At 36.3% G+C, this 23,712-nt stretch overlaps 1 protein-coding gene across 1 annotated transcript in view; it reads right to left on the bottom strand.

The window, feature by feature from the left end:
* Positions 1-950: 950 nt before the first annotated feature.
* Positions 951-23,712, bottom strand: part of LOC122417126 (uncharacterized) — a 45,583-nt gene continuing 22,821 nt past the window's right edge. Inside the window, exon 3 of the mRNA XM_043430395.1 lies at positions 951-1,821. Within this exon, the coding sequence (XP_043286330.1) occupies positions 1,401-1,821 (421 nt within the window). The 3' untranslated portion in view covers positions 951-1,400. The remainder of the gene's footprint in view (positions 1,822-23,712) is intronic.

The raw sequence follows: 23,712 nt of genomic DNA, 5'->3' as shown, positions 1-23,712 counted from the left end.
TCGAAAACCATGGAGCCGTCGACCTTAGCATCGAAGAAGATCTTCACGGACGTATCGCATGCTATGCATGCGTAAACCAGGCGCTAGTATCGCACGAATCGACAATGGATAAGCCACTAATTGGCCAAAAATTTTTCTAGAATTGAATTATATATGGTCAATTGACAGAACATTTTGCATCAATTAAAAAATTTTCGTCAATTGGCAGTATCTTCTCCATCAATTGGAAATTGGTTGGTCAATTGGCAATATCTTCTGCATCAATCGGAAATCTTTCGTCAGTTGGTAATATCTCCTCCAACAATTAGAAATTTGTTGGTTAATTGACAATATCTTCTTCATTCAATAGAAATTTTTAGTCAAATAGTAATATCCCCTTCTTCAATTGCAAAATGAATCAGCATTTTTCAATGAAGTTTCTATCAATTACCAATTATTTGGTCAATTGATAATGTAATTTAATATAATTACTGATTTTTAATCAATTGAGAATATTCATCAAAATTAGTGGCAAAAAAATTATTGATGCCGATCCCTGCCCTACTAGAATTGCTCATAACTCCTTAAGGAGGCCGAAACGGCAAATTTTTTATTCTTGAATATCTTCTTCTCTATTCAGAATCAATCGTTAAATCTTGGCGCTCCGGAAACCGTAGAATCCCCTAAAGCTCCATCGTTTCTGTTAAGATTCGTTTTTATTTTCGAAAATTACCCTAACCAAGAAATCATTTTGTTAATTTGAATTTGATTGAAAATGAATTAAAATATTACTATTTATCAAACGGAGGCGCGTAAGAGTATTTCTGATTTGACCCCGACCGTTGCGTTGAACGAAGACTGTCGACCATCTTCTTTCTCGTCACCTTTCCAGTCGCTTTGAAACGGGCGTCCACGGGAAAATGCAATAAATTAATATGGAAGAAAAATAACGACTTTTGTGACATCGGAGGTTTGTTCGATAAATATTTTTATTACAATGTAAATAATTTATTTCCCAGAATCCGAAACGCAACGAGAGCTATCATAAGTAATCACAATAAAATTATTGACTTTTTCGACAAGCTCAATTAATTGGCAGGGCTGAACAGAATGTTAACAAAGATGTTTTTGGAATCGACCAGTGTTGATAAACTACTCATATAAAAAGCAACAAACAAATACGATGGAAAACGTATCGGTGAGGTATTTATTCCAATAACACCGAAGATATTCCTGAATTTTCTTAACGGCAAATAATTTCATTTTAAAATTTTTTAGAATTGAAGTTGATATTATTTTCATGACACTCGCATAACGCAGATGCTCAGTGTCATGATAATCGGTCCCTCCCGTGCATGTGAAATAAAACTTACACATTTTCAGTGAATTTCTTTTTCGTGACTACATCGTTTTCATAACTCTTAATGATTGGAGGGATATTCACGTTTCATGTAAATGCGGTTAGGAAATTCAGGTTTATTATGCCTATGATAATTGCTTCCATAAAAGTCGTAACTTGTGATAATTCCACCCTGGGAACTTCCCTCGTAATCGCTGTCCTTAGCGCCTTCACTTATACCACCGGCCAAGTCAGCATCACCGAATTCCTGAACACCACTGGAGTCGTGATTACCTTCGAAGTGATGCCCGTCTAGAACGACAGCACTATTACCGCCATTAGTGCTATGACCATACTCATGGGCATTCAAATCGATAGGATGTTCGACTGTATAACCGAGCAGATCATCCTTATTTCCATCATCCTTGTGGTGTATGTGCTTTGTGATCGTATGCGTGTGATGAATTGTCTTGATCTTATACGGCACATGTATAATCACGTGGCTGCGGAAAAACAAAATACCACAGAAAATGTGAAAGAAAATTATTGAACCTTACTAAAGGTGCCTGTTCACGTAAGAGCAAATTTTGAAAGTTGCTCTCGACAGTAGTCTCACAATTGAGAGTAACACGTCTACAGTTACTCTTGGCAGCGTGTCCGCTGGCGACTTCGACTCTCGAGAGTGACTGCTCTTACGTGGACAGGCACCTTAATTTTATTCTGACAGAGGGATCACTGAATGAATCGAAAAAGTTTCCATCTAATTATGTTACCTGCATCACTAAAATTTGTCATATCGATTGAAGGCTAAGTATTTATAAGTAATTCGGAATATTAATTCCTACCGAACTAATTAGAAATTCAAACATGAAAATGTCATGAAACAGGAACATTTCCACAGAAGCAAAATACGACTTGGAATTATTCCAGAGATCCAACTTTATGAATAAAAAAAAGTCATGAGCATTATCAAGAGACTCGGTAGAGTTTCGGGACAAGTACATTGACAGCCCTGTCGTCGCCGAGACTATCTTTTCTCTCAATAAAACGATTCGCGGTGGTGGAGGTAAAACTGGCATGTCATTTTCTAGAATTGCGGAGCTCAAAAGATGTTTTGTTAAGCGAAGATTGGTTTGGAGACTAATTTTAAAAATCCCTTTCGAATGAGCCCGAAACGAACACGATGAGTAGCGTAATTACTGAGAAAAAACTTTGCACAGGCTCAAGATTATGCAAAAGTTACTAACACATTTAGAAATTTGACGTGTCTGTATATAATACCATCAAAGGCCTCATGTCCCTGGGTCTAACTTCGCGGCGGTGTCGTGGACTGACGTCACATGCCAGCACCTCCACCTCGTCGCTATATAGATAATTGAGATATTGTGAAAAAGGGTTATGTTGATTTGACAATGCGAAGTTCGGGATGTGTGTATCGTGTGCTGGATAAATTCGTGGTCATCGATCGGTTAATTGTTTCATCCTTTTCTATCGTGAATTGTTTTTAAACATATGTTTATTTGAATGAATAATTGGTTGAACGTGAATGAATTCCAATAACTTTTTAAAAACTTCTATCAAATAAAAGTCCAATGAATTTTTGCCATATTCTCTTAGATTTAGTTTGGCCGTGCCCTCCAGTCCCTTTTTTCCACCTATTTAGCTTACAGTGTATCCGTACCAATTTCTGTTCATTCTCTGAACTATATGTATGTTATGTATTTCTATTTTCTCTCATTGAGTTCATCAACATAGTTTGAAGATTTATGACAATAACTCTTGTTTCATCTAATTACTTGTTTAAACACCCGAGTTTGAAAAAAATCTTTGTGCCAAGTGAATGCATAGATATTTACTTGAGTTCTTACATGATGAATTTTGAAGTTTATTTCAATAAGCCATTGGGTGCTTTGTTCCTCGTGATATCAAAATTTGTATCTTGTAAATGCAAAGGACACCTCAAGTTTGAAAATATGACGAAGCGACATGTATATATTGAGTATTTCCACGTCATGTTTGCGATTAATATTATGGGTTGAAAAATGGATGTTTGCAAGTCTACACCTGATGATTTTGTCATTTTTGGATGCGGTCAAATATTTTATCTGCGTATAACCATAGAGACATGCAAAGCTACTCCATTTTGCTTGTCACCATGTCTTTTACTTTTTTTCTTAAATGTGTCATAATGACTTTCAAAAATGTGGCTCAGGAAATTCTGAAATGTTTTTCTCCATAGTATCAAAATTTTGTATTACTGGTATGCAGCGAGTACCTCTAAACTTTGATGTTTCTTTAATGCAGCCAGTGTGCAAATAATTTTATTTTTTGGTTTCAGCTGTAGTATATAAACAAAGAAATTCATTACTAAAGTCTTCAGCCGCTTACTACTTCAGCGAATAGGGCTGAAATTGTTGTCGTCGAAAGCCAATGCACATATTCATCAAACATCTTGAAGTTCTGTACGCTGTCTTTTTACTTTTAGTTTTGGCATAATTAATTTAATGAATTTGTGTTAACAACATGTAGATGAATAAACCACAGCGGATACTTGCAAACTATGAAAACCCCTCGGGAAAAAAGGTTGGGACAAGTACATTGATGGTGTCGTGTTTGCTGATAATTTCATCCATAAAAAAAAACTTGGAAACCGATGCCTCATTCTTCTTATTTGATTCGAACAGCTAAATCAATTGAAAAAAATTCCACCCAATTTACGTGCAGCATTAAAATATATTATATCAATTCGAGGCCAAGTATTTTCTAATGAATTTAAAAAAGTTACCACTTGAATTACGTGCAGCACTAAAATTTATGATATCAATCGGTGGACAAGTATTTTATTAGTAACTCCGCATTTTAACATTATTAAATTGTTCTAAGAAGCTTTTAAATCCAAAAAAAATCACATGAAAGTTAGTCATTTGTTACTCTATGGTGGCACAGACTTATGAGAAAATTGATTTTTCTCAGAGTTTCAGGATCCTTTGGCGTTATTCGCAAAATTCAACGTCGATTGGATCGATACAAATTATGTTTAAATATGTGTGAAAGGTACTTGTCCGGCCCATCAGTATTCATTCAATAAAAAAATCAATCATAAAAAAACGAAATTGTACTGCAGAATCTGGTTAAAAATTTGTTGAAATGCGATTCATTATTAGTTTAATCTTCTTAATAATAGTATAGGTTAGTTCTTACACCGAATGGAATTCGTTCGCTGGAAGAATAAGTGAGAAGTAAAAGTTGCCATCATTGAATATAAACTGGAGAGTTATTTTGGAAGCTTGAACATATAATGCAATTTTTTTCATTTATCAATGCAGAATAATATCCCTTGTATATTGCGGAATAATTTGTATCCGTTTTTTATTAAATTAGTGCAATTACATAAAAATTAATTGAATATAATTCTCACAATTCCCTCTGCATGAGTACTTGTGATCCATCAGTTCTAGACAAGCCTTGATTATTATACGACGCTTAAGTTCCCAACGTTGGAGTCCAATGAAATGCACGAAAAAAACGTTTGTATTTCACCATTTTTTTATTTCGCGAATCGTTGGTGCAGCTTGAAAAACTAAGAATCGCAAATTTGGCAGGGAACAAAATAGGAGAATTACTGGAATTATTGGAGGGTTTTTTTCGATAATTTTGTTGGACTCCAACGTTGAAAACTTCAGCGTCATATTTTTATTTGGTTAAACAATTTAAAAACCATAAACTTCCCCTAGCGAAAAAAAGGTTGGGACAAGTACATTGATAGTCTCTTGTTTCTGGATGACATAGAAAAAAGACTCAGAACCAGAAAAAAAATTCTATAGAAATAATAAACGAAAAATTGAAAAGTTCAAAAAAATTCAACAAAAATAAAAAATAATCGAAAAAAATTCTGTAAAGAAAAATAAAAAATTTTCAAAAAAATTCATAAATATTGGACAATTTGAAAAATGTACTATCCAAGTTACATGCAGTATAAAAATGTATGATATCAATTGGAGGCCAAGTTTTTATTGATAATTTGGAATATTTATCGAACAAATCGGAAACTTTAATTGAAATTCATGATAATTATTTTCAAGAAAAAAGTTAATGAAAAAAAGTCATAACGGAAGTTACGTGCAGTACTGAAATGTATTATATCAATTCGAGGTCAAGTATTTATCAGTTATTCGAAATATAATCTCCGGCGACAAATGAGCGTTGAGAATCCTTGTCGGGCTCACAAGGTTTTATCAAAATTACTAAAAAATTAATGAAAATAATATCATTAAAAATTCACATGAAAGTCATTCGTTACTTCAACAAGGTACACACTTTAAAGAATCGATTCCCCTCCGACTTTCACGATCTCCTGGTATTATTCACAACATTCAACTTCGATTGGATCGGTACAAATTATGTTCAAATACGTCTTAAACGTACTTGTCCGGCACATCACTTTTTATTCAAATTGCTCATTCGAAAACAAATCAGGACTGTTCTATAATGACAAATATAATAAAATGGATAGGAATAAAAATAATATGTGCAAGTAATTTGAACTTGATTGTTCACAAGTTCCTATAGCAATATCCACTTCTCATTTTCTTCAGTGAACACATACCATTCGGTAAGAACCAATGAAAATGAGAAATAATCAGGCACATTACTAGAAATTTTCGAACCTACTCAGCCATGAAATGTTTTTTTTCCTATAGTCACGTACACATTTTGATAAATATCACTAGTCGAGTACGACACGTGGATTCCTGGAATTTGGAGAAAAATGATTTTGTTGTGAATTATGACTCCATATAATATAAATAGATTAAACATTTATGTTTGATGTCACCTGGACAGTAGTCTCAGTGAAACCCTATGTGACACTCATGTAGTTCAAAACACGAATGCACGATGATTTATAAGAAGTTGTTCGATCTGTTCTCTCAAAACTTGCTTCAAATGAGCAATTCATTACTAAAGGTTATAAAAAAAACCATTTCAAACGCAATGAATAAAAAAATGAATCTGTTAAATCATGGTAATGCGTGAAAAACGTTTGGTTCAAAGGAACAAAACGTGGTCAAATAAATGCAAAAGTACATCGGATGACGAGTGAAAAAAATTCAAAACATAATGGTATGTAAAAAAAATTACGAAACCAACTGTAAATAATTTCAACAAAACAATTAAGAAAAACTTTCACAAATCATGAAAAAATATTATATTAATAAAAATACAAATCTGTAATTATATTGTAAAGGAAAAAAAAAATTCAAATAGGACGTGAGAAATTCATTCTTACGGAAAGCACCCGGAACTTGAGAAAGTTCCAGTGAATCAAAAAAGTTACCATCTGAGTTATGTGCAGCACTACAATTTATGGCATCAATCGGAGGATAAGTATTTTATTAGTATATAATACATAATTTTTCACAATATGAAATTGTTCTGAGAAACGTTCAAATCCAAAAAAAAATCGCATCGAAGGTAAAAGTCATTTGTTACTCTATGGTGGCAGAGACTTACTTAGAAGAAAATCGATTCTTCTCAGACTTTCAGGATCCCCTGGTATTCACAATATTCGACGTCGATTTCGTATCGGTACAAATTATGTTTAAATATGTGCTAAAAGTACTTGTCCGGCCCATCACTTTTCATTGAAATTTTTCATTCAAATAAACATCAGCGCTCTTTTAGAACTGATGGATCGTAAGTATGCATACAGAGAGAATTGAGACAGTTATTCTCAAGTAATTTTTCTTAATTGCGTTGATTCAATAAAAAATGTAAACGAAGTCTGTTGCAATATACCTTCAGTAATGAATTGCTCATTTAAAGCAAGTTTCGAGAGAATAGATCGAACATTTTCTTATAAATCATCGTGCATTTGTGTTTTGAACTAGACGAGTGTCACATGGGGTTTCACTGAGACGACGCACCATCAACTAAAATTGATATCATGACGCCTGAACTTGCCGCTGCACTCGATCGGGCAAATATTAGTAGCAGAAATGCAACTTTCATCTTAGCGGCTGCTTATTCAAGTGTAGGGTTAGACATCGAAACCCTCAATTTAAGACACAGTACTATTCATCTAGCTCATCTGCTATTAAAAAAAAAAAAAACATTGCAGAAGGGTTTACAAATGATTTCATAACTAAAGACCGATACACCGTTCATTGGGATGGCAAAATTCTGAATGATATCGTCAATTCAAACTCTTTAGACAGACTTGCAGTGATATTATCAACATCTAACGCAAGTCAACTACTTTCCTTCGTCGTCCTTATACGAGTCCTTATACGCGTTCCAAAAATTTCCGGAGATGACGCTGAAAACCTTTCTTCAGCTGTCATAAGCACTTGAGATGATTGGAAGGTGACTTGTCATTTTAAAGCAATATGCTTCGATACTACCGCGGTTAATACCAGTACTATTTTTTCTTTCTTAATAATTTTCTTCGGTTTACTCAACGTACAAGCATTTTCATTTTGTTATGCATTTTCTTTTTCTTCTCAGGTATACATAATGAAACATGTGCTAAAATCAAACAAGAATTAGGCCGAAATGTAATTTGGCTGCCATGCCGTCATCATATATTTGAGATCGTTTTAAGAGGTGTTTTTGAGGTTTATTGGAACACCACTTGTGGTCCCAGTGTACCAATTTTCGGATGGTTCAAAATTTATTGGGATAATATCGATCAAACAAATTATCAAAGTGGTATGCAAGACAAAATTGTGGCCAATGTTTTGGAACCAAAAATGCTCGGAATAACTACGGTCATCAACAATTTTTTAGCAGTAAATTTGTTAGATTATATTCAGATTGCATAAAAAATTTTATCGAAACATTATTTTTATCTTCTATTTTTCTTTTTTTTTAATAGATTTCTCAGCCACGGGATGACTACCGGGAGTTTCTGGAGTTATCTTTGTTATTTTTAATAGTTTCCCGGAACAAATGATTCGTTTCAAACATCCAGGAGCCATGTACCATGCTCGTTGGATGGCGAAAGCTATTTATAGCTTGAAAATGTTCCTTTGAAACATATCTGCATTTTTATTGTTTCAAAATGTGGTACACATCTACTTCTGCTATCCAAGCACCAAATAATGATTGGCAATTCTATCAAGAGTTTATTCTTTACAAAAGTATTAACTCACCAGTCGCACATAATGCTTTAAAAAAATGTCCGATCATTTACGGTATTTAAACGATAAGTTGGCCGTTTTGGCTTTATATGACGATAATGTTTCCGTAGAAGTAAGAAGAAAAATGTGTAAAGCTATCCGGAATCGCGAACAAACTGTTACTCAGAAAAGGCAATACGTCCTTAACGAAAAAAAAATAGACATATTTTTAAATAAGGATTTGAGTGAGTTTGTATCCAAAAATTCACTGACAATTTAAAAAACTTTTGATTTACCTTGTAACTTTCTGGAAGTGCATGTATCACTGTGGTCTAACCACGAACGTTACAAAAGAATGTGGAATATTTTACAAATCTGAGAGTGGTGAATGATGTTGCAGAGCGGGGTATTTCGTTAATAGAACGATGTAATAATTGTTTAACGAAGAATGAGGAACAACTGCAATAACTACTGAAGGTTGTTCAAGAACACCGCCAACATTTCCCATATTAATGAAAAAAAAAAATCTAAAATAAACATTCTTTTTTATCTCTATTGAGTTTCTATGGACACGCTTGCAGATTTTCAAGAGCGCGTACTGTCAAGTTGACCCCACTCGAAAGAAAAAAGCCATTGCCTTCCAAAAAAATGAGTTCGAAAGGCAGTGAATTATTAATTTATGACAATCTGAATTTTTTCATGAGATAATTTCAATGGGAATGACATGATCTTCAAAAAAGATCTTGCGATGTACTATGATAAATCTGACAGTTTCATTGGAAAAGTGACGAAAATGAAAAATCTACTATTAATTCAACTTTAACTACGAATAACTTTCGAAAGAGCAGATTTATCACAAAATGACAGGAAATCTTTTTTATAGAGCGTTCGATTCTCTACAAAAAATTGTCTTGGGAATTATTGTACATTAACTCGTTTGTGAATTGCAAAATTCAAAAGTCACCAGTGACGTGTTTCCCGAGTAATTTAATGAAGCTCGGTCGCATAGGGCCGGGTTCTGTGGGTGCATGAACGGGCCACCCAGTTTTTTTTTAAATGCGCATATTTGCATTACCACAATGCATTATAAAACGATTATTAATCATTTAAAACAGAAATAATCAGTCGCACATCAATAAAAAAAGAACAGAAAAAAAGTACAGTTTGACGTTACGATCCTGCTCACAAAAAAGTGGCAACGTTGAAATATAGAGAAAATAATTCAACAGCTGAAAATGACTTGATTTCATACAGAAATACTCAACGATCTATTACGATTTTTTTTCGGTCTCATTACCTGTGATATATAACATTATTTATTATTGTTGAAAAATAAGTATATAAATTGTATGTTAATCGTTAAAACTTCACGTTTTTATACAATTAATTCGTTTTTTAACCTCTATGTACGCGTATACACACGCCCGGACGTGCGTGTGTTTTTCACAAATTCCAGGTTAGACAGTCGATGTTTCAAATATCGCGCATGCGCTTCAGCGCTGTGCTGAACATCTGATTTCTGCGACGTTGCGGAATCGTCTCACCGTCACGAAACGTCCCAGAACATCGAGTTTATAGACATTTTAACAGTCAATATCTTTGTAGATAGGTCGATAACTCCAAACTTTTTTGATATATTCTGAATCCTTACGATTTGGAGAACAATACTCTATTTTTTTGTTTATTTCTGTTGCGTAAGTGCATATATATCCCTTAGGACACGCGTTTTGAGAGTGACTCATCCATAAGACCCGTGTTAAAAATCCTACCTTTCACTATTTTTTTCGTTCTTAAATGGTCGATGACCCCATCTGAAATTTTGCACATGTCATTATTGTTAATCTAACTATGAGATATTAAAAAATTATTTTTTTCTGTTGCGCAGGCATTCGCGACCGAGCCTCCTTAAATGGGAAGCAGAAAATCGCCATGAGTGACTTTTAAAAAATTTTTTAAAGAGCTGAAATTTGGACAGGTATAATATCAAGAGACGCGGTAGAGGCTCGACGCCAAGTATTAAAAGGAAAAACTGCAGCGCAGAAGAAAAGCCAGCGCGAGCCCTGCCGCTGCTCTTATATACGCGAATATGCCGGTCTTATGACGTCACAGAATTTTCAAACGGCTCTCACAAACAAACCATTCCATGAAAAAACCTGAAAATTGGTGACGATTTTTATTTTTTTTATTTTTCCCTTTCTATCGGTCTTTGTTGCAAGTAAATCCGTCCAGTCGATCCTGAGATATGTAACGTTAGTGATTTAAAATCCATCGTTTAGGGAACTTTAATATCTTAGAGACAGCCGGGCGTAAGTTCAGCATGATTACAATTGGACTTACGTCCTTTGCACGATTTCTTACGTTTTGTCACACGCTACGTCACGCACTACGCTGAAAGCGGCTACCCTTTCTCCTTATGCGTCGCCGAGCGAGAGAGACAGAGAATGTGCGCACAGCGGGGGCAATACCAGCTCCTGGTTTGCGCATAACATATGTATATATTTATATAATATACAGGGTGTCCCATTTTAATCTTACACCTGACTTTTCTCGGAAAATATTGCTCGGATCAAATATTGTGTGGAACAAAACTTTTAGGGGTTGAAGGGGGACGTTTGATAAAAATTGGTTTGTGGATCCAAAATTCAAAATGGCGGCGTTCGAATGGCCGACATGTTTTTTTCGAATGGAAACATAACTTTTTTTCATCACCAAAAAATTTTTCAGCGCAAAACCAACAACTTTTGTTGGAAAAATTTTTTGATTAAGTTCATATTTTTTAAGTGAGAACATCATTTTCAACTATTTTAGAGGTATCCAGGATGCACCGCGAAGAGATCTTTAACGTAACAAGTGCAAGTGCGTTTGCGTGTGCGTCTGCATATGCGTGCATACGTGGAGGTGCATGTGTGTGTGTTTTTTATTTTCATTTTATTTTTCAACTTTTTTTGAAAAGAGGGGCATGCAATACCTTTATGCCCATAGGTACGAGCTCACAAGGATTAGGTCTCTGCGGTTCGTCACTACCGCAGTATTTTCGGACTCCAAACCTTCCTTGTGAGTGTACTCTGATCCCTCCCTAGAGATGTTCAAAGATCCTTCCATTCATGTTTAAACATGCCTGAACTCTTCCCTCAAAACCATCAACTGTACGTAGGAGAACATTTCTCGGGATCGCACGGCAGGCAGCTCTTATCCGCTCCTTCATGTTCTCTCGTGTCGTTGGAGCTTGACGGTAGACAGCGGCTTTTAAGTACCCCCACAAAAAGAAATCAGGAGACGTAAGATCTGGTGACCATGGAGGCCAATTTACAGGACCGTCTCGACCAATCCACCGTTGACCAAATGTTGTATCCAGATGATTTCGAACAACATGAGCCCAGTGAGCGGGTGCACCGTCTTGCTGAAACCACATCTGTTGACGTGTTTCCAAATCCAGATCTTCTAGCAAAAGAGGCAGTTAATTTTGTAGAAAATCAAGGTAACGGACAGAGTTCACATTTCCCTCGAAAAAATGGGGACCTATTAATTGCCCGTTCACAATACCACACCATACGTTCAAACTCCATCGATGCTGATGATCGATCTGTCTCAACCAATGTGGATTCTGATCAGACCAATACCAAAAGTTCCATCGGTTTACTTGACCACGGTTGTTGAAAGTGGATTCATCACTGAACATAACGTATCGAAAAAAGTCCCTGGATCGCTCGATTTGTCTCAACGCCCACCGACAAAACGCCACCCTTCGCAACGGATCTGGATTAGGAGTGTCTTGGTGGAATTGTAGTCGGTACGGGTGAAGTTTCGCACCTCAATACACGGTGCACTGTCGATTCGGGAAACCCCAGTGGTTCCGAGATCACTTTGGCACTCAAATGAGGATCAATTGCTATCATGGCTAAAATAGCCATGTTTCGGCCTTCATGCAATCCACCAAAATTATTGACGTTTGGGAAATGTCGACGGTGGCGGATCATCCGACCTGCCCTCGCTCGCTGCTCAAGGGTTCGGATTGTCTGCCGTGATGAGTGACGACGATCAGGATATTCACGTCGATACAAATTTTCAGCTCGGAAGTAATTGCCCCGACACCTCCCTAAAATAAGGAGCATATCAACGATTTCGTTGGGACTGAAATCAGCCATTGTTGCTAATTTTCAGAATTTTCCTCTAATTTAAGAACTTTTAAAAATTTTAGAACCTTTACAAATTTTCGATTTCGTCTCTTGCTAATGGCTGCGGAGTAAGAAGATAAACGTTTCAATTAATTTTTCATCCGTGGGCGATCACAATGACTTCTAAAATAAAAAACTCTTCTCTGATTTACAACTCAAAAGTAGGCGTAAGTCTCGCTTACGTGAACTTATCTTTAAGCATAAGCCTCGCTTGCGTGTACTTATCTTTAAGCGTGAGCCTCGCTTACGATTAAAGGTAAGTTCACTTTGTAAGAGATTAAAGAAAACATCATTGGTAGTACTGACGTAGTCTGACTTTGCGTAGTTCTCTCACTTTAGAGTTTTAAATCAGAGAAGAATTTTTTATTTTAGAAATCAATGTGATCGCCCACGGATGAAAAATTGATTGAAACGTTTATCTTCTGACTCCGCAGCCATTAGCAAGAGACGAAATCGAAAATTTGTAAAGGTTCTGAAATCAGAGAAAAATTCTTGATTCTCGAAATTTTTAAAAGTTCTTAAATTAGAGGAAAATTCTGAAAATTAGCAACAATGGCTGATTTCAGTCCCAACGAAATCGTTGATATGCTCCTTACACGCAAACGCACTTGCACTTGGTACGTTAAAGATCTCTTCGCGGTACATCCTGGATACCTCTAAAATAGTTGAAAATGATGTTCTTACTTGAAAAATATGAACTTAATCAAAAAAATTTTTCAACAAAAGTTTTTGGTTTTGCGCTGAAAAATTTTTTGGTGATGAAAAAAAGTTATGTTTCTGTTGTGCCCGTACATTGCACTCTTAAAATAAAGAGTATATAAATTAAGCGTTCTCAGCATAAATGCATCGACGGCGAAATATCGACGTTCCCGAACGAGCGCATCGACCCTCGATGTCATCACCGAAACTTCGAGAAAGAATATCATGCCATATTGTCGCGACAGGGGGAAAAACCCCCAAGTCTATAAATTTACTAACTAACCAAAATTCGACAGTCTTTGACGAGAATTGAAACGATCGGTCTCGAGGCAATAAAACCTCGAATTTGTAACTTCTTAAATAAACTTATTGTTAACTTGTTGTAAAAGTATCGAGTTGGAGTTCAGCTCTTTTGGCCTAAATCCCTTAAATACTCGTCCTTGATAACTCGTCCCTTCGCGACGGTCTTCGCGGACACAACATTTCCATTCGAAAAAAACATGTCGGCCATTCTAACGCCGCCATTTTGAATTTTGGATCCACAAACCAATTTTTATCATACGTCCCCCTTCAATCCCTAAAAGTTTTGTTCCACACAATATTTGATTCGAGCAATATTTTCCGAGAAAAGTCAGGTGTAAGATTAAAATGGGACACCCTGTATATTTTAATTATTAATATTAATTAATAATAAAATGTTATTACAATAAATATTTTAGTATAATTAATATATAATAAAATATAATATAATAATAATATAATGAAATAAAAAAATTAAATAATAAGAATAAAAAAATATAAACTCTTGGTCGATCCCGCTGGATTTTTCGAGGATGCCTAGGGCGATAGCTCGTGCGATTTGGAGGACTAGGTTTAGGTACATTCTATCGCGATTTTCGATGTCTAGGTCGACGACCCCATAGTTTTTTATGTCCAGATATATTCCTCCATGGCTTTAGTCGTCTACGTATGTTGCTTCATGGTTTTCGCAGTCGAGGTCGACGGCTCCACAGTTTTCGTCTAGGTGTATTCCTCCATGGTTTTCAATGTCTAGGCATGTTTTTTTATGGTTTTCGCGATCGAAGTCAACGTCTCCACAGTTTTCGATGTGAAAGTATGTTTCTCCATGGGTTTCGATGTCTAGGTATATTCCTCTATGGTTTCTGATGTGCAGGTGTATTTCTCCATAGTTGTTAATGTCCACGTGTATTTCTCCATAGTTCTTGATGTCTGGGTATATTCTTACATGGTTTTCGTGGTGTAGGTATGTTTCCTCATTGTTTTCGCAGTCGAGGTCGACGGCTCCACAGTTTTCGGCTAGGTGTATTCCTCCATGGTTTCCGTGGTCCAGGTATGTCTCTCTCGGGTTTTCGTGGACTGGAATAATTCCTCCATGAGTTTCGATGTCTAGGTAGGGTAATATGGGGCAAAATGGACACTTAAGGATTTAAGCAAGTTTCATTGATGAGCATATGTCCCGAATTACGTAAAAAAAAAAATTTCGGGGCAAAACGAACACAGCCCCTCAGAAGCATAAAAATCGAAAAACCGACATTTTTCGAAATACAGCCGTTCCAAGCGACTCTTATCGAACAGAATGTCAACTCGGTAATATGAGAAAAGAAATGGGACCACTCAGGCTCCATTCCTTGGATGTGAATGAAAAGAAATGAGTCAAATCTTATATCCCATTTCTGTCATGTTTTTGAGGTATGCGAAAACTCAACTTTGGGTCCATCGTGTTGGGGTATATTTGGTGTTCGCACTATATCGGAGTCCCACCATTGATTCATGGTCCTAGTTTCCGGAATTTCTTCAAAAAAAATTTTCGGGGCACAACGGACACAACCTTCAAGAGGCATAAAAATCGAAATACCGAAATTTTTCGAAATGTAGCAGTTTAGCAGACAGAAAAAAAGCTCACCAAGCAGCTAAGTCCTCGTCTTTTGAAGACGTTTCTTGCATTTTTTGCGAAGGGTTATATATTCGTCGTCCTCCCAAGATTGGATTAACTATGTAACGCGCAAAAAATGGGCACACACCTTGTGTACAATTGTTGAAGACGAAGATGTTCAGCTATGAGTAATAAAAAACCTTTTTTCCTTGTTCGTACTTTGATTACTATTGTGGTTTTTAAAAATAAGTCAAAAAAGCGAATAGATAGTGAAAAAGTAGTTTGGGATCTATTTTGCTCTGAAACTTGATTTTTTTCGGGATGTTACCGTGGAATTCAACAATTTACCATGATTTATGGTCAGGACATGATTTGGAACCGAAAAAAAAAATTTATGCATTTTATGAAATTTCAGTTTCGGGAAAGTCCGTTTTGCCCCGGAATTCAACTTTATGGGGCAAAATGGACACTGTGTCCGTTTTGCCCCATGTGTCCATTTTGCCCCATATTACCCTCTATTCCTGCATGGTTTTCAATGTCTAGACATGTTTCTTCATCGTTTTCGATGTATAGATATGTTTCTCCATCGTTTTCGTGGTCTAGGTAGATTCCTTCATGGTTTTCGTGGTCTAGGTAGATTCCTCCATGGTTTTCGATGTCTACGTGGACAGCTCTTTACTTTTCATTTGCTAGGTATACTTCTCCTTGACTTTCGTCGTCTTGATATTTTTCTACATAGTTTTCGATGTCCAGGTGTCTTATTCCATGATTTTTTTATGTCTAGGTATTTCCCTCCATGGTTTTTGTGGTCGAGGTCGTCGGCTCCACAGTTTTCGATGTCCAAGTATGTTTCTCCATGGTTTTCGTGGTCTAGGATAAATCCCCCATGGGTTTTGATGGCTAGGTATATTCCTTCATGGTTTTCAATATCTAGACATGTTCCTTCATGGTTTTCGCGGTCCAGGTATATTCCGCCATGGTTTTTGATGCTAGGTCAACAATTCCATAGTTTTCGATGTCTGGATATGTTTCTCCACGGTTTTCGTGGTCTAGGTCGATGGCTCCATGGTTTGCGATATCTACGTCGACAGCTCCACGGTTTTCGATGGCTAGGTATCTTTTTCCATGGCTTTCGTCGTCTTGGTATGTTTTTTCATGCTTTTCGAGATCTAGATCAACGGCTCCGCAGTTTTCAATGCCCAGGTATGTCATCCCATTGTTTTCGTGAACTAAGTCGACGTCTTCATAGTTTTCACTATCCCGGTCGATAGCTCCATAGTTTTCGATGTTGAAGGATATGAAGGTCAACGGCTCCATAGTTTCTGATGGTGTGGTGAGTTTTTCTGAGGTTTTTGATGTCTAGATTGACGACTGCGTGGTTTTCGATATCTCGGTCGACGTCTCTATCGTTTTCGATGTCTAGGTTGGCGACTATAGAGTTTTCGACGTCTAGGTGCATATCTTCATATTTTTCAATATATAGTCGACAATTTTGTATTTCCCGATATTTAGGTAGACGGTGCAATGATTATCGATATATTTCCTCATTGTTATCGATATCTAGATCGGTGATTTAATAGTCTACATTTACAAGGCAGTTTCTGTTTTTACAGAAGACCATCAAAAAATATCACTGGACACCAATAGCTATAATGCTGTCGTGTAAGATATTGAATACCATGGAAACGTCTCCTTGGACATTGCAAACCATTGACAGTACCCATGTCAACATGGAATCCATTGAAAGAGACGAAAAAGACTATAGTGTCAAAAATCAACTTTCCAATTAAACAAATGAAGCTTTTCAAATAAAAGAAAAGAAAATTAAAATATTATCCCATTGCATAGGAATTTCCAACTCTTTCATTGGAAAATTTGATTTGCTGAATAGATAATCAAAATCGTCGCCATTATTGCTTGTAAAAGGTTTCAATTCACATGAACAATACCGCACAGTTTTTGTCCGTCTGCATAGAAAAATTGGCTGTACAATAATGTTGATTGCTTTTGTCACATAGAGAAAAGCACTCAACTTGAAACAAATCGTTTTAAAAATTTTCGTTGAAGACGAGGAATGTATTTCTTTCCTAGATAAATATTGTCCCGCCTCTTAAAAATAAATGAAATCAGAAAAAAAATGATTTTCTATATTTACACTATCAATAAAACACTTGAAAATATAAAAAAAATGAAATTGTTTTCTGAAGTTGCCAAATACAGTGAATGAAATACGGTTCCAATATAGTTGTCACGTCTCTCAAAAAGCAGTGAAATCAGTGAATAGAGACAAGTATATTTATGCCCTGTGGGAAGTCATCTGTAAAATCATCGAAATCAATGGTCGTAAGCCTTTGAATCCAAGAAACAAAACGTTGTCAAATAAATGCAGAAGTTGCTGAGCACATCGGACTACGAACAAAACAATTACAAAAGAAGAAAAATAGGACAAAAAAATTACAACCACAAAAAATACAAAGACAAAACATTACAAAAACAAATTGCGTCTAAAAAAAATTAAGATCATAAAAATTTTAAAAAAATTACCCACGGAAAAAAATTATATACCAAAAAATTGAAACAAAAAAAATTTGGCCGTTGTACTTGGCGTTTTACTCGACCTTCGAATTTGTGAGTATAAGATACAGGTAAATTAGATAATATTAGCTAGAAAAAAAACGCTAAGTACAACGGCCCAATTTTTTTTGTTTCAATTTTTTGGTATATAATTTTTTTCCGTGGGTAATTTTTTTAAAATTTTTATGATCTTAATTTTTTTTAGACGCAATTTGTTTTTGTAATGTTTTGTCTTTGTATTTTTTGTGGTTGTAATTTTTTTGTCCTATTTTTCTTCTTTTGTAATTGTTTTGTTCGTAGTCCGATGTGCTCAGCAACTTCTGCATTTGTTTCTTGGATTTAAAGTCTTACGACCATTGATTTCCATGATTTTTCAGATGACTTCCCAGAGGGCATAAATGTACTTGTCTCTCTTTTTTTTACAGCATTCGTGCTGTGTTTCAGGTGTATTTGACGACTTTTTGTGTCTCGAAATCTGAAATTTTATGGGATATATTGAAAAATTGAAATAATGATCATAAAATTGAAACATCTGATTACCGAATAAAGCAGTTTATATATTCATCTACACCCATCTCTCTCTATATATTTATTTTGACATGCTGAAGCCGAATTCCAAAATACCGTGAAAATAGGTGAAAATTGCGAGAAATGGTCGTTGAGCAAAATTTTGTTGACCTAATTCTAGAATGTTTCTCGTGTTTTTCGAAAGTTATGATAAACAAGGTTTCAGACAATATTCCGGATTTTTCGATTCTCACAAGTGACCCATGAATCTCATTGCCAGTATCCACTTATATATTTGAAGCCCCTGGCTCAAGGAATGTCTCGGTATGAATCAGTTGAGATTTCACACAATCTGGACAAGCGATGAGAATTTTTATTATGAGGTCCAAAAACTTGGAATATTTCCATGAGGCGCCCGAGACTATGTAAAACCGTGTTGATCAATTGATTTTGTTCTTCCGAACAGATGTACCAATATTGCGATCGTAGGAAATTACTCTGTATCAGTTTGAAGTTAAAAGTATTATTAGGAAATTGTGCACCCTTTCCACTGCAAAATCTATCGACGTCAAAAAATCGAATTGAAATCTAGAGTCGCGGTAGTGACTCAAAGACAAGTACATTTATGACGTCGCTGCCAGAGACTCCTTACAGGAGCCATCGCTTTTCTACATGTTTCGAAAATTTCTTTCTTCAATAAAATAATAATCACAGAATTTCATAGGATATTTCAACTTGACGTATTTTTTATTTATTTTTTTCTATCGATTGCGACCTCTTGCAACTCTGTAGCTTAACACATTCAAAAGATATTAATTATTATTTTTTTAATTTCATCGGAAAATTGTGCATTTTTTCGCACACATTTTTGATGTTTATTTGTTTCAAGAACTAGGGATATCTGGTTCCAAACATATTTTGTATACCTATATATTTCCGTGTCTGACATTTCTATTATGTGCATGAAATAATGAGGTTGGAACGCTGTCAGTGTCCAAGTTGACTTAACATCGTGACCATGGATGACATCTATATATATTGTGAATATATTGTGATCGTGATCGTGATGTGAAAGCTCACTGATTTTAGTGCGCAGTTACTGTGTTAGTGGTATTTTAATTCAATAATCATTTAGTAATCGTACATGTTTTATATACTAAAGATATCGTGAGCATGATATTGTGTTAGTGGTGTTTTAAACTCAAATTCGAATTCTATTTTTTTGAGAAGTGCTGGTGAGAATGCGGATGTGAAATTGTACTTAGGTCGACGACTCCATGGTTTTCTATGTCTAGGTCGACGACTTCATGGTTTTCGATGTCTAGGTATATTTCTCCATAGTTTTCGATGTCCAAGCATACTATTGCTCCATGGTTTTCGATGTCTAAGTATACTTCTCCATGGTTGTCGAAGTCCAGACATATTGTTCCATAGTTTTCGATGTCTAGGTATATTTCTCCATGGTTTTCGATATCTAGGTATATTTCTCCATGGTTTCCGATGTCTAGATCGACGGATCCATGGTTTCCGATGTCTAGGTCGACGGATCCATGGTTTCCGATATCTAGGTCGACAGATCCATGGTTTCCGATGTCTATGTCGACGGCTTGATGGTTTTCGATGTCTAGGTATATTTCTCTATGGTTTTCGATATCTAGGCATATTTCTCCATGGTTTCCGATGTCTAGGTCGACGGATCCATGGTTTCCGATGTCTAGGTCGACGGATCCATGGTTTCCGATGTCTAGGTCGACAGATCCATGGTTTCCGATGTCTAGGTCGACGGGTCCATGTTTTCCGATGTCTATGTCGAGGGCTTCATGGTTTTCGATGTCTAGGTATATTTCTCCATGGTTTTTGATGTCTCGGTATATTTCTCCATGGTTCTCCATGTCTAGGTCGACGGGTTCATGGTTTCCGATGTCTAGGTATATTTCTGCATGGTTTCCGATATCTAGGTCGACGGGTCCATAGTTTCCGATGTCTATGTCGACGGCTTCATGGTTTTCGATGTCTAGGTATATTTCTCCATGCTTTTCAATATCAAGGCATATTTCTCCATGATTTCCGATGTCTAGGTCGACGGGTCCATGGTTTCCGATATCTATGTCGACGGCTTCATGGTTTTCGATGTCTAGGTATATTTCTCCATGGTTTTTGATGTCTCGGTATATTTCTCCATGGTTCTCCATGTCTAGGTCGACGGGTCCATGGTTTCTGATGTCTAGGTAGACGGCTTCATGGTTTTCGATGTCTAGGTATATTTCTCCATGGTTTTCGATATCTAGGCATATTTCTAAATGGTTTCCGATGTCTAGGTCGACGGGTCCATGGTTTCCGATGTCTATGTCGACGGCTTCATGGTTTTCGATGTCTCGGTATATTTCTCCATGGTTTTTGATGTCTCGGTATATTTATCCATGGTTTTCGATGTCTAGGTATATTTCTCCATGCTTTTCGACGTCTAAGTATATTTCTCCATCGTTTTTGATGTCTAGGTATGTTTCTCCATGGTTTTCAATGTCTAGGTCGACTAGTCCATGGTTTCCGATGTCTAGGTCGACAGATTCATGGTTTTCCAGGTCTAGGTCCGTGGCTCCATTATTTTCGATGTCGAAGCAGATATCAGCCCCAATAATTTTTTTGCCACGAATTTTGATAGTTATTATTAATTGTCCGAAAATTAAAATCACGAAGAACACTATTGTTATTTTCTTGAAAAAGTAGTAATTGGACAGGGGGTATTGCAAAATGCTTGAGAATTTGGAAGTTACCGTTACTCGATTCTCAATTGATTGAACAGTTTAAATTTGTGGAAATGAAATGATCAATTGTGGAAATTATTGGCAACTAATGAAAAATGTATTGGCAATTGACGGAAATTTTCCAATTGATGGAGAATGTTTTGCCAAATGACGTAATCTTATCCATTAAATAAAAATTTTTTGGTCAATCGATGAAGAACGGATCGTTCTTCGTCAATTCGCCCACAATGTTGATAAATGATTATATATTTATCGATAATGAGCGATATAATTTAGATATGGAATACGATAGATTGATGGAGATCGAGGGTTTTTGGGGCTGCTGAGCGCAATTCCAGTATCAGATTTCCTAGATTTCGAAAATCCAAAATGGTGGATCTTATATTCCAAACCACTTTTTGAGAAATTGATCCAACTGGCCTGAAACTTATTATTCAGAGGTGTCGCTGAACACGAATCTGCCGCCGACTTTACTAAATTTCAAAAATTCGAAGAGATGAATCTAATATTTCGAATGATTTCTTGAACAACAATGCAATTGGCCCGCAACTTGTTACTGAAAGGTTTCCGGGATCGCTGAGCAGAAATCTGATGTCGAATGTTTAAAATTTCAGAAATTTAAAGTGTCAAATATAATATCTTGAAGGACTTTCTTAAAATCAATCGCATTAACCTGAAATTATTTCTCGAGAGTATTTGTGACTGCTGAGCACAATTCCGATGTCAGATTTTCATAATTTCGAAAATCAGAAGAGTCGACCTAGCCATCGAAAGTTATAGAGCTGTCGACCTGTCAATATCGAAAACCATAGATCCGTCGAACTAGACATCGGAAATCATGGATCCGTCGACCTAGACATCGGAAACCATGGACCCGTCGACCTAGACATCGAAAACCATGGAGGAATATGCCTTGACATCGAAAACCATGGAGAAGTATACCTAGACATCGAAACCCATGGAGCAATATGCCTAGAAATCGAAAACCATGGAGAAATATGCCTAGGCATTGAAAACCATCGAGCAATATGCGTGAACATCGACAACCATGAAGAAATATACCTAAACAACGAAAATCATGGATCCGTCGACCTAGACATCGGAAACCATGGAGAAATGTGCTGCGACATCAAAAACCATGGAGAAATATACCTAGATACTGAACACCATGGAGAAATATACCGAGACATGGAAAACCATGTAGCCGTTGACTTAGACATCGAAAACTTTGGAGCAACATGCCTGGACATCGAAAACCATGGAAAAATATACCTAGACACCGAAAACCATAGAGCAATATGACTGGATATCGGAAACCATGCATCCGTCGACCTACACATTGGAAACTATGAACTCGTCGACCTAGACATCGAAAACCATAGAGAAATATGCCCAGACATCGAAAACCATGGAGAAATATACCTAGATATCGAAAACCATAGGGAAACATACCTAGATGTCGAGAACCATGGAAAAATATGCCTAGATATCGAAAACCATGGATAAATATTCTTCGACATAGAAAACCATGAAGAAGTGTATCTAGATATCGAAAACCATGTTGCAATATGCCTGGACATCCAAAACCATGGAGTAATATACCTAGACATCGAAAACCATAGAGGAATATGCCTTGACATCGAAAACCATGGAGAAGTATACCTAGACACCGAAAACCATGGAGCAATATGCCTGGACATCGAAAACCATGGATCCGTCGACCTAGACATCGGAAACCATGGACCGGTCGACCTAGACATCGAAAAACATGGAACCGTCGACCTAGACATCGGAAACCATGGAGAAAAATAACTAGACATCGAAAATCATGGAGCCGTAGACCTAAGCGTCGAAGATCTTCACGGACGTATCGCATACTATGTATGCGTAAACCAGACAATGTATGATCTACCAATTGGTCAAAAATGTCTCTAGAATTGAATTTTATATGATCAATTGACAGAATATTTTGGATCAATTGAAAAATTATCGTCAATTGGCAATACCACCTTTATTAATTAGAAAAATATCTCCTTCATCAATTAGAAATTGGTTTTTCAATTGACAATGTAATTTGAAATAATGACTGATTTAAATTTTTAATCAACTGATAATAATTATTTTCCCAATGTGCATTTTCGATCAATGTAAAAATTAAAAATGAAAAAATTTTTTTTTGACGATCTCTGGATGATACTAAGGTCGAGAAAAGAAGTTGGCCGAGAAACGCCAAAAATGGTTATCAAGAAACTCGGTAGAGTCTCGGGACAAGTGCATTGACAGCCCTGTCGTCTGCTGACCCGAGGCTCTCGCCGAGACTATACTTTCTCTGAATAAAACGATTCGCGGTGGTGGGGGTAAAATTGGCATGTGATTTTCTTTAATTGCGAAGCCTATGAGTTATGTACGACATTGAAAATTGTAATGTTGAAAATGAATTTGTGCAGTTCATCGTATAGATACAATGCATGCACTTGTACGCGTAAACTGTTTTAAGTTTATAACCCGAGCTAGCATAAAAACAGATGATAATCTCTTGATAATTGCAGAATCATTCGAGAAACCTTTGTTGCTCTGTGACGTTTGCTGGAAAATTTTTCTGAATAAGTGAGGGATTGGGTCTAAAAGTGTACACGAATGAATTCCACAAGAACCTTAATTC

This window comes from Venturia canescens, chromosome 10, assembly GCF_019457755.1.
Source record: "Venturia canescens isolate UGA chromosome 10, ASM1945775v1, whole genome shotgun sequence".
Classification (NCBI taxonomy): Eukaryota; Metazoa; Arthropoda; class Insecta; order Hymenoptera; family Ichneumonidae; genus Venturia; species Venturia canescens.
Note: the sequence above shows the minus strand (reverse complement) of the source record. Positions and strands in the feature narration are given on the sequence as shown.